The 12,458-nt window shown below is 39.1% G+C and overlaps 1 protein-coding gene and 1 pseudogene across 6 annotated transcripts in view; both read left to right on the top strand.

The window, feature by feature from the left end:
- Sphkap (SPHK1 interactor, AKAP domain containing) overlaps positions 1-12,458 on the top strand; it is a 154,788-nt gene that overhangs the window by 140,468 nt on the left and 1,862 nt on the right. For 4 of the 6 annotated variants that reach the window (XM_087209340.1, XM_087209338.1, XM_087209337.1 and 1 more), the window contains 2 exons: positions 3,118-3,170; positions 3,258-3,442. In XM_087209340.1, coding sequence (XP_087065466.1) covers positions 3,118-3,170; positions 3,258-3,442 — 238 coding nt within the window. Of the gene's footprint in view, positions 1-928; positions 1,016-3,117; positions 3,171-3,257; positions 3,443-12,458 lie in introns of all 6 variants that reach the window. The other 2 variants (XM_087209336.1, XM_087209335.1) reach the window with 1 other exon arrangement.
- LOC147828549 (ubiquitin carboxyl-terminal hydrolase 14-like) lies at positions 3,450-12,453 on the top strand (annotated as a pseudogene).

Here is a 12,458-nt window from a genome sequence, read left to right as displayed (position 1 = left end):
ACTGAGTAGGCCACCTGAAACTTCAGACAAGAATTTATAATTGCAGGCACTGGTGGGTATTGAAGGAATATTATGCCATTATATGGCACACCATCAGTTGCCCTTCCAAAACCTTGCTTGGAAGAAACATCCTTGTGAAATAGAGAAGGTGTGAGGAGATTCAGTGAGTTTGGTAAAATTGGATACTTTCATTTCACAAGAACAGGTAGAGCCTAAAATTTGGCTCAACTCTACTGTGTTTCAGTGAGTAAGCACCAGCTTAGTAAGTAGACCGTATGTTAATTGTGCAGTCTACGAAATTGATGCAATATATTATCCTCCTTCTGGATAATACATCTGGTGTTGTGTGTTGCTCCTCCTCAAAAATTGTAAGATAAAGGAGTGATAAAACTTGCACATTACACTACTTTTGTGCCTGTAGATTCTTTCATCCATAGTGAAACAAGCCAGGTACATTTACTATGAAATCCTATGGAATGTCCCTGAGAAAATTCCACTGAAAGGCAAAGAGAGAACATAACTTCCTATCAAATTTTCCAGGATGCAAGGAGATATGCAATTTGGTATCTCCCAGACAGCATTTTCAGGAGTTTCTCTGCAGACATACCCAGCAAAAGGAAATATCTTCCTGAGAAATGAATACTGTCCCTCTGATTAGATTGAGCAAGAAAAGGGAATGCTGGTCGTTACTTGCTAGGTGTGACTCAACTTCAGAAATTAAAAATTATTATTATTGTTGTTGTTATTAGCTTGAGCCTGTCAGGCTGCTTTCTTGTGTTTTTTTCCCCAAGTGATCAGAAATATGTATCTACAAAACAGTGCTCTCAAGGGGACCAAAGAAAGACCTCTTACAACAGTGGAACTAAGTGCCAGCAGCATGATCAGGGGGTGGAGATGGGCATTAATATGTAAACTTTTGCTTTGTCAGCAATGGCAACAGTAGTGCCACTAGCAGTCTTGGCATTCTGGACCTGGACATTTATCAGGAAAGCATGCCATCTTCTCCCATGATTAAGTAAGTAGCCTCTGAGATGCAGTGATTGTGAGACCACTACTCCAATTCCATCCGGCAATCCATTCTGATCATTCAGGTTGTGCCCAACCACCAATTTCATTGTGTCTGTGCTGCTGTGGGTTCATGTCACTAGGATTCAGACCTAGAACAGTCCCTGCCCTATTAGCCCCTGTTTTCTTGTTTCAAATCTGCCCCCTATGGAATAAACATTTCACATAAGGCTTATCAAAAATTCCATTTCAATTGTACCTGCCACCCGAGGAAGACTTTTCAATAGCTTCACTGTACAATATGGTCACTTCAATACAATCAAGTGTGAATGGCTTTCCCATTGCTGTGGACAGTTGTGATTATCACTACTACATATGTCAGTAAATCTGGTTACCATGACAAAGATGTGTCATCCCCACCCAGCGACTGCTCTCCACAATATGGGGACTTATAAAAGACCAATGGAGAAACTACTTTAAGAAGCACAGTAGATGCCACATCAAATTTAACAAAGAAGGGAAGGGCAACATGAGGTCAGGACTACATCTAAAATTTGTGATTACTCTGGAAAATTAAATGAAGTCTAGGTTTGACAATTATGACAACTTATTATTTGGATATTTCTGAAACTTTAAGCAAATTAAAAAGACGTATAGGGACTAAATTTTCACCTTAACCTATTTCCTCAATCATTTGTACCTGAAGTCTTTTCATTTCATCATTGAATCAGGCATATTCCTCAGTGACTGAAGGCTGCAGTGCATCCCTCGTTGTTATACAGAGCCATTTTCACAAGCAGAGATGAGCATACACGTTACCTTCTTTTTTAAGAAGAACCAAAAAAAATCTACTTTGTGGTAAATTAATTTTCTCCAGCAGGAAAGACTTTTTTAGCTACGGTTTTCATCTCTCTCTGCAATAGATGTGTATGACTTCAGAAAAATCTGTGTACAGGGAAAACAAGATCACCACCTCCCATACTCAGCATCCAGTTCCTCATATTAGCAGAAATTGACTACCACTTGCCTTATCACTCACGGCACTCATATGAGATACAGCAGAAAGTCTAGACCCTCAGGGAATTGACATTTCTACACACAACTAGTAGGAAGTGAAAGAGTCACTCTACAGGACTCTTCAACCTCAGTGAAAGTTATCACTATCAATGTAATTGATCAACACAAAGGAATTTTATCAGCCAGACATAAATAGTAACAAAGAATATGAGAATATCTTCTATCAAAACACGTATTTTCAGATCCTAATTACAAATTTCTAGAAAGTATAAACATATAGACCACCTAGAGGCTTCCCAATATAGTCACTTCCTTTCCGCAGTTGTGCCATATGCTGTCATTGTTTAAGTTTTACTGAGTTCTCTCACCATGTACAGGCTTTTAATAAGTACACATCATGCAAAAAATATCTCCAATATTAAACATTACTATAGCTGATGAACTATTTCAGTTCTAGAATGATTCCCTAGTTCTAGAATACTCCTGCTCTCTTAGACTTCTTCACAAGAAAGGAATAAAAAAGACTAATTTCAATCCATTAAGATATTTTGCTATAAAATGATCATTGGTTTGTCTTTCACCTTATTTCTGATTTTAAAAAAACAATATATATGTAAAAAACTATTATCCTACATTAAAATGCAAATATATGTTGCTATTGTACTGTGGAAAAAACATTGTGACAGCAAGGAAACATAAGGTCCATTAAATGAGAAGGAAAATCGAAGAAAAACATAAATTTCTAAATCAAAACTAGTTACCCAAAAATCTCTCCTTAACTGTTAACCCTGTGAGGGTTAACAGAAGGAAGATTGAAGAGGAAAATCCATCCTCTGTGTTTCCTACATATATTATCCTAATTAAAACCATTCCGGTTCCTGGGACTTCTCTGGTGGAGGGGTTATTTATTGCAGACCCAGAAATCCTTTGTACTACCACATTGATATTTCCCCACTTTACCTTGCTCTCTGAGAATGATAAATCTAGGATGAACTTCAGAAGCTTTTAGGTCAATGAGACCTATCACATCATCTTCCATTTACAAGTTATTCTTCCTAAACATTACCAACCATATACTGTTGTTTTCTCCCACAGTGAATTAGTAGAAGAAAAGGAGATTCTTAAAGGACAGTCAGAAAGAATAAAGGGTAAGCCATGTTCCCCTAATTCTGACACACAATTAACTGGGATCTCCCTTTGGAAAGCAGAGTAAGGTTGTGGTTGTGTCTGTTCAGAACAAGCCTCCAGACTGCCAGGGACAGCAGCCACCCACCAGAGGAACCTGCTGGTGATCAACTTCGACCTGGAGCCAGAGTGTCCTGATGCTGAGCTTCGTGCCACTCTGCAATGGATAGCTGCCTCTGAGCTCGGGATCCCCACAATCTACTTTAAGAAATCTCAAGAAAACAGAATTGAAAAGGTACCAGATACCATATTCCATGTTTGGGTAGGATACCAATAAAGCTTCATGTTTTATCACTGCTGAAAACTCACTTAATACACAAGAGTTGGAGGCATTTGATCTTGACTTTTCTTGACCTCAAAAGTGTGGCGAGAACTTTGAAATTTTCCATCCGTTTAAATACAAACTTGATTGTAGAATCTTTGACTCGCAATTTGTTTTAACTAGTTGGTGGTGGTAAGAAAAGTAAATTGAGGAGAAGGAACTTTTTCGAAGTTATTTTCAAAAGATATTTTTTAAATTTAATTTGGTATTTCCTACCTCAAAGTCGAGTCTATGCAAAATACTCAGTTAACTGGTGAAGGACAGGCCCTTAATTTGTACATCTGAATGCTAGGAGGTCTGAACCATTGGTTGTTCAAAGTAGGACTGTCCCATGGTGTGGCAAGGGACAGTTGTGCATGTGTCACCTGTGGTTCACGCCAGTGGGATCGTGTTAAAGCAAGCACAGGAAAAAAGTGACCTGTTCTATAATAATGAGGTCACCCTGATATGTAACACAAGCTGCAACATGGAGTTAAAGGAAACACGTTTTTAATTTTCTACTAAGCAGGCTTGCATTATTGGAAATTTCTCATCATTCTCTACCTTCTGGAAATAAAAAGTTGAGGAATAGCTCCTTAACCAACATTACAATTAATAGCACTTCCATGCTAATTACAGAGCTCTAAAACATACCAGTAACTGTGTTAGAATCTCAGCCATTAAGATTAAGGAATGAACCCTCCTGCCAGTGTCTTCAAAGACCAGTCCCTATAATTTAAGTGTATTTTCCTTTTAAAAGATAATAATGCTGCATCAAACCAATTGCCACAAATTTATCAAGTTAAAACAACACCCAGCTCTGCAGGTCAGAGGCATGAGTGAGTTTCTGATTTCTGCCCAGGGGTGACAAGGCACAAATCAAGAACCTGACTGGGGTCTTATCTGGGAAGTTCCCGAAAAGAGTAAGCGCCCAAGCTCCTTTGGGTCACTGTCCTAATTCAGTCCTTTGCATTTATAGGACTAAGGTCTCCACCTCCTAGCTGGCTGCCACCCAAGAGCCACTCTCAGCATGTAGAGGAGTCCACATTTCTTGCCATGGCTCCTTCTTGTTCGCACACTGTCAATCTCTCTGATGCCTTCTGTCACCAGGTAGAAATAGCTCTGCTTTTAAAGGGTCTTTGTGATTAGATTAGGTTGCTCTGACACTCTTTCTTTTGACTACTTCAGACTTAACTGATGACCCTTTAGCCATGTAAATTCATCTAGTAAGGACATCTTGTTTCATGCTATTCCTGGCCTCATGGTTTGTCTCAGTTATTTTATTCCTTGCTTGGACAAAATATCTGACACCCACAGTTTAAAGAAGGAGAGATTTATCTTGGCTCAGAATTTGTAGAAGTTTCAGTCCATCGTCACCTAGCTTCAAGGCCAGGAAGCATGGCAGAGGACAGCTCGTGGTATGTCAGACATGAAGTAGAGAGAGCTCAAAGGAGCAGCGAGGGAGATGGATGCTTCCAGGCCACACCCATAGTAACCTATCTCCTCTGACCAGGCTTCACTTCCCAACATCACATTTAGCTATTAATTCATCAGCGTACCAACCCACTGGTATCATACCTCCATGATCCAATTATTTTTCAAAAGCCACACCTATGAGCACATGAGATTTTGTGGGGACGTCTACATATAAACAATAAAGGGATTAAAGCAAAAAAGTCTTGGGGCTTTTTTAGCCCCATCAGAGCCACTCTATCTCTTCCATGTTTTACCCCAAGGAGCCTCCATGTATCCCATCATACTTGTTTCTTAACAGTTCTGTGAAAAAAGCAGGATGGATCCTATTGTCCCTTCTTTACTTGTGAGCAAATTGGGACTCAGAGAGGCTGGTACACAAGGGATTCCTCTAGTAGTAGTTGAACCAAATCCCCAATGGGTACTTTCTCTATAAAACACTTCTCGGTTGGTCTTTATTAAAAAGTGTCTTTCTCAAGTTAAAGGACCCAAGGGTTACAGCTTATAATTTTTAGTGGGTATTTACACTTTAATTTTCAGTGCCAAAATCTAACAGTTTGAGATAAAACATTCTTTACATAAAATGTTCTTTTATGAGAAAAAATGGTCCATAATTAGAATAGCTCCCCATCTCTGCAGCACCAGCCAATGAGATTAGCTACCGGAAAAACAAGATCTAATTCATTTTCCACCCTATCCTACCTTTACCTCTCTCATCAACCAGTAGCTTATAGCTATTTTCATGCTCAAGTCCACCTGCTCATCTACACAACTAAATCTAGGTGTCCTCCTATCAGTGCCGTGCCTTTGTTTGCAGGATGATGAGTAGGTCATTATTTGATAAACTCTCCTTCAGTTTTACCACCTAGCCTGCCAGTGCAAAGAATGAAGTCAAAGAACATATCATCACTTTGACCCACCCCGTGTGATACACTGTCCCTTGGGGAGAGAAACACAAACATTCTCATCAGAAGAATATTCCCAGGCTCATTGAAAAGAGAAAAGGGGGCTGTTTTCAACTTTTTCTCTTACAATTCGCTGAATACAAATATTGATTACATTTTTAGGTGGTACCTTAATGGAAGAGATTTTGTTTCAATTCACCTTTGTGAACAAATAATCATTTTTATGCATAAATATATCATAAATCCCCATCTGGTACAAGAGTGAAGCATGGTTCACTAACACTTGGATTATGTAAACTATGCCCTGACTAGACATTTGTTTGGGCCACCTGATTTTCAGTTCTAAAAGAGAATGCTTGTCATTGCTCAGAACTATTTTTCTAAGAAAATAAACATTCCTCTAGCAATATCAAGAAACACACCACAAAGGAAGAGGAAAATAAGGAAGAATTAGGTACTAAGGCTTCTCATTTGTCAACATGAGGAATTGCCTTGAGCTGAGTTCTCTAGTAAGGATCCTCAATCTCAGTGCGTGTTTGAATCACCTGAGAAGCTTTTACAAACCTGATTTTCTGACTGTTTAGTTCAGAATCTCCCTGGGGTGTAAGACCCAAGCATCAGGGACATACAGAGGTCTCTGGGATTCCAACATGCAGTCAAAGATTAGAATCATGGCTCTATAACCATATTTTTCAGGAGCAATATGGGAATCAATTCAATTGTGCTTACTGAAATCATTCTGCCTTGGAGCAAAAGATGGTAGCTGGCTTCAGAAGTCTAAGTTGAACATTTCCAAAAAATGGCACAGCTTATAGCAAGCGCCATAAATTCCAACATCTGATGTTGTAAACAATCTAATCTAATCTGAGTTTGTAAATGCACCTGAGAATATCAAAGTCATCTACTATGTAGTGATTTTTTCTTCAAATGAGACAGCCAATGACAAACTGTGATGGAATATAGGTTATTTCACTTTGCTCAAGAAGTGCCAACTGGGATCTACAGAAAAGAAACCCAATTAATGTTGATCATGAAATGGTAGGAAATAGGTTTTGATTTTTATTTTGTAATATAGTGGAAAGATAAATCCAGCTTCATCACATACTAAAGCTGATTAAGACAATGCCAAGCCATTGGCATGGACAGGCGTGATGAAAACTCTAGGTGCTAAATAGAATGTAGTTCTAAAAACCTATAGTGATGAACTGCAAATATTCTTGTCTGACTTTTTCATTATCCTATTTCATTTTTATCTAATTTTTTAAAATAAAGAAAGTATACAACCTCCTTTTTCATCAGGTCAACATATCTCAAGGTCGCAATGTCCAAGATTAAATCATCAAAGCCTCAGCGCATGCTATTTTTAGTGAAGACAGATCATTTTTTTTAAAAATTGCTCTGCTGAGATATCAGCCTTGACTTAGAAATCATGCGACAGATTCTAGCCCATGGCCATTCCACAAACTACTGACAGAACAGCCTCACTGCTACTTTTCTACTTTGGATCAGCCATCAGCCTCCTGTGGTCATCACCACAGAGAGAGCCCTCTGACAGGCTCCAAATAAATGGAAGGAAGCTGAAGTTTGACTTCCAGAAAGGTCTGAGGCAACAAACTTTCTAGGAAGGGTCTAGTGAATATTGTTGTCTTCCCCAGAGCTTTGATTCTTCCTCTCTAGGCAATTACTCTGAGATGAAAGTTGATAAAGCAATGGCCCAGTGAGCTAGAGTTTGCAGAAAAAAGGACAGGAAGGAACTCAGGCTGGTTTTATATGTCTACACTTGGCATTGAGTACACATTTGTAAGACATGTAAAGGGAAAGGATGCACTTTCAGGGGATAACCTTCACTGAAGGTCACTGTTCGGGAAAATCTTGAGAGAGAACTAAGTGACATGTGCATAAACCTTTGTCAATGAGTCCTCAGAACTTGAGGTCCAGGACTTCTTCATCAGGAACACCTGCTTCCCAGATTTTCAGTCAGCTGAAAAAGGCCAATAAGTTGAATCATGCAAAGATGCCTTAGCCTTTCCCTTTTCATTCATCTTGGGACTGGTATTCAGAAACCTCATGTTTTCATTTTTTACTTCAATCAAAAACATGACTTGCATCTCTCCTACTGAGGTCTAAGTAATAGTTAACAAAGTTATGTTTTCTATATCTCTGTAAGTCACCAGTAGCCATGTGAAACGTCCCCTGCCTAAAAGAACTGGAGGATAAGCAAAGCCTTCACCTAAAGGGTTTGCATCTGCTCCTAAAATGTCAGGAATCAGACAAGATGCCCACTAGAACTAGGAAGCCCAGCCAGCTAATGGTTTCTTTGAAATTCTAACACAAAATGACAGAGCCAAATGAGCTGACTCTCCATTTATGATGCAGTGAGCAGTAAAAAGAGGTGAAGAGTATCTCACTTCCAGGATGTACCTGCCAGCTCTCAGCCACTGTCATAGGAGACATGCCCCATCACCAGCTTCTATGATCCTGACACACTGCCAGAATCTCACTTTCAGCTCTGTCCAGCTATCTCCTCTATTCATAACCTCTGAGCATTTTCCTTGGATACTTTAACAGTAGAAAATGATTGAGCAAGCATTCCACAGCTGTACAAGTTTATGCTTGAATTACATATGTGCAAATATGTTACCTAAAATTCAAGAATGAATACTTAGCTCAAGTTTTTCCTCAACAAGTCAGATGTCCATCCATATTTTCTTGAGAGCTTTAAAAGTATTTGACTCACATTGGTCATCCATCTCTTCTGTCATCCAGCAAATATTCATTGAGCACTTCCTAGTTGCAGGCACAAGATACAAAAGGATGGATAAGATGTACTCCTTCCCCTGAAATATTATTATCTATAATATGGTAGTCATTCATCTTCTGCTTCCCATCTGTCTCCCTTTCGCAACATCCCAGAACTCTTTGCGAAAGCAGTTGTGTTTCCAGGTATTAAAAACAAGTATTTCGGCGCTGTGCTCTCAGGCTGCCCAAGGCCTCCACATGGGCCTGGCGGGTGGGGTGGGAGCAGGAGTGGAGGTGGGGCAGCCACTCTGAGTCCTGACTCTGCAGATAGTTTCTGTCTCAGCCCTAGTGCCCCAGGAGAGTTACTGTAAAATGGGGAAAGGAGAAGTTTGAAGGTATAGAACTGAATACTGATGAACTTCCAATGGTTTTCAAGGCTCAGCTGTTTGCGCTGACTGGAGTCCAGCCAACCAGGCAGAAAGTCATGGTGAAAGGAAGGACACTGAAGGATGATGATTGGGGGAACATCAAAATCAAAAATGGGATGACTTTACTAATGATGGGGTCAGCAGATGCTCTTCCTGAAGAACCTGCAGCTAAAACTGTCTTCATTGAAGACATGACAGAAGAACAGTTAGCTTCTGCTATGGAATTACCATGTGGATTGACAAACCTTGGTGATACTTGTTACACAAATGCTACAGTCCAATGTATGCATTCTGTACCTGAACTCAAAGATGCCTTTAAAAGGTATGCAGGTGCCTTGAGAATGTCAGGGAAAATGGCTTCAGCACAGTACATTACTGCAGCCCTTAGAAATTTGTTTGATTCCATGGATAAAACTTCTTCTAGTATTCCACCTACTATTCTACTACAGTTTTTACACATGGCTTTCCCACAGTTTGTAGAGAAAGGTGAACAAGGACAGTATCTTCAATATCTTCAACAGGATGCTAATAAATGTTGGATACAGATGACACGAGCATTGCAGCAGAAATTGGAAGCCATAGAGGATGATTCTGTTAAAGAGACAGATTCTTCATCTGCATCAGCAGAGACACCTATGAAAAAGAAAAGTCTAATTGATCAGTTCTTTGCTGTTGAGTTTGAAACTACCATGAAATGTAGAGAATCAGAAGAAGAAGAAGAAGAAGAAGAAGAAGAAGAAGAAGAGGAGGAGGAGGAGGAGGAGGAGGAGGAGGAGGAGGAGGAGGAGGAGGAGGAGGAGGAGGAGGAGGAGGAGGAGGAGGAGGAGAAGGAGAAGTCACCAAAGGAAGGAAAATCAGCTGCCCCTTAGCTGTTTTATTAATCAGGAAGTCAAGTGTCTTTTTACAGGACTTAAATTGCGACTTCAGGAAGAAATCACCAAACAGTCTCCAACATTGCAAAGAAATGCTTTGTACATCAAATCTTCCAAGATTAGCCAACCACCTGTTTAGTTAACTATTCGGATGGTTTGATTTTTTTTCATAAAGAGAAGGAATCAGTAAATGTCAATGTTCATAAGGATGTTAAATTACCCCTTATGCTGAATGTGTACGAACTTTGTACACCTGAACTTCAAGAAAAAATGGTCTCTTTTCGATCAAAATTCAAGGATATAGAAAATAAAAAAGTGAATCAGCAGCCAAATACAAGTGACAAGAAGAGTAGTCCCCAGAAAGAAATTAAATATGAACTTTTTTCATTTGCTGATGATATTGGCTCCAATAACTGTGGATACTATGACTTACAAGCAGTGCTAACCCACCAGGGAAGGTCTACTTCTTTGGGTCATTATGTATCATGGATGAAAAGAAAACAAGATGAATGGATCAAGTTTGATGATGATAAGGTCAACATCATGACACCAGAAGATAATCTTACAGCTTTCTGGAGGCAGATACTGGCACATTGCTTATGTTCTACTCTACAGGCCCAGCAGAGTGGAAATAATGGAAGAGGAAAATGAACAGTAATCTACTTAGCTATTTATGCTTAGGTGTGAAATAAATGTTATTTGTTGATCACTTCTATAATCCAGAGCTTTAGAGGAAGACGTTTAGGTGGTCTCGTCTGTTTCCTCTTGTGTGGAACAAGAGAAGGCAGAAGCAGACCGCTTGTGCATCACCCTAAAAATTATGGAAAGAATATTACCTTTGGATTATGCTGTCCTCTATAAAGGGGCTGGAAGACAGTAAGATCTTGCCTTAATTTTTTAAAATTCTTAGTTGAAATATCTTTCAACCATTACCTTCTGTGATAATTTTTCTCCTTGCCTTTTGGCCCAAGAGTCAACAATGATGTTTATTGCACATCTGTTCCCTATTGTTTGTTCTTTCATGATTTGTATCACCATTCAGTAGCTGCCCATCCTTTGGCTTATCTAACAATCATTTTTCCAAGAAGGCGGAAAAGGAAGTGTTGCTCTCAATGTGTAACTCAGTGCTGCTGTCCACTCCCATGAAACATGGGTGCAATCAAGTATTTTTCCAGCCTATTGCTGGCTTTTCATGACTTTTAAATAAATTGGGATCAATAATAGTAAAAAGTAAATAAATAAATAAGTATTTCATTTTCCAGCCTAGAAAATTACTTTATTTTGATTACACCAATGCAATACAAGTGAGTACAGTAAAGCCCTGGTTTTTGTAACTGTTTAAGTAGTTAATGCTCTCACAGCTGAGAGAAAGAATATAAAATAATAGTGGCTTTCCATGAGACAACTTCTCAGTAATTGAAATGAATTAATAACTCCAAAATTAAAAAAAACTAGCATTCAAACTTCTTGATAATCTCTGAAGTATGAATAAATGCAAAAGGTGGAATAAAATATATCCTAAGAAGAAACATCAAAGAAATATAACTGAACTGCAATTCTCATCTTTTTAACAAGTAGACATTTCTTTCTGAAAATGATATTAGATTCTCAGCTTATCATTTCTCTCTGCATCAAATAAATATCAATATTATCCTTTTCTGCAACCAAAATACAGAAGGATGACATACCACAAGGCCACTGGACTGGAGTGTTAGATGTACATAGCTCCATTGCCAACTTTCCACCTTGCCTGCAGTCTTTTATGTCACAATATCTGCTTTGAAGGTGTTCAGAACTGGATGAGGTTACATGTGTTAAACTGCAGCTTTTGGCTCTTAATGTTAGTTTCCTTAAAAAGTATCTGACTAAAACTTTAAGAACCCTGCACGTTGGATTTTGTTGTACAGTTTTATGGACAGAATGGCCAATAGAGATTTCCCCATCTTCTGTTCCTCCAAGCCTCCAGTTCACTTGGAATCTAGAACTTTGCCTTTAGATTGCGGTCCACTGAAGCTCATACTGATAACCAGGTGACAAAGGTGTTTCCTCAGTCTTTCTTTTCCCTGTCGCTTTGGAAAACTCTCCTGGTGCTTGATCAGAGCAAGCAGGGAGGAGAGGTGCTTCTCCTGATGGAATGACTTGACCTGAAATTTTAGCACTTAATTTATTTGACCTAAATATGCCCACCCAATGAGAAATTATCTGTATAGTAGAAGAGACATGCTGTATAGTCCTATTCCATGGTATCTAACCCAGAGATGAGCAGACTCCATGATATACTAAATATGTAAAAGATTCACTCAAAAAAAGAATTAGCCTATTGCACCTAGTCACCTCCCATGGAGGAAAACTCCATGAGAAAAACAGTTCAGTTGAATGAACTCTCTTATAATAAGTGTCTAAAAATGAAATAGACTGTCCTGGAAAATGGTAGCCTGAGACTAGAGATACTCACACATAGACTGGAGAGCCACTTGAATGACAAGCCTTAGAGGACACTGTAATTTGAGGACACTAACTCTGAGTTTCATTC

This window comes from Heterocephalus glaber, unplaced genomic scaffold (assembly GCF_053883595.1).
Source record: "Heterocephalus glaber isolate CG9 unplaced genomic scaffold, H.glaber_assembly_v1.0 deba00001004, whole genome shotgun sequence".
Lineage (NCBI taxonomy): Eukaryota > Metazoa > Chordata > Mammalia > Rodentia > Bathyergidae > Heterocephalus > Heterocephalus glaber.
This window is presented reverse-complemented; position numbering and strand designations above follow the sequence as displayed.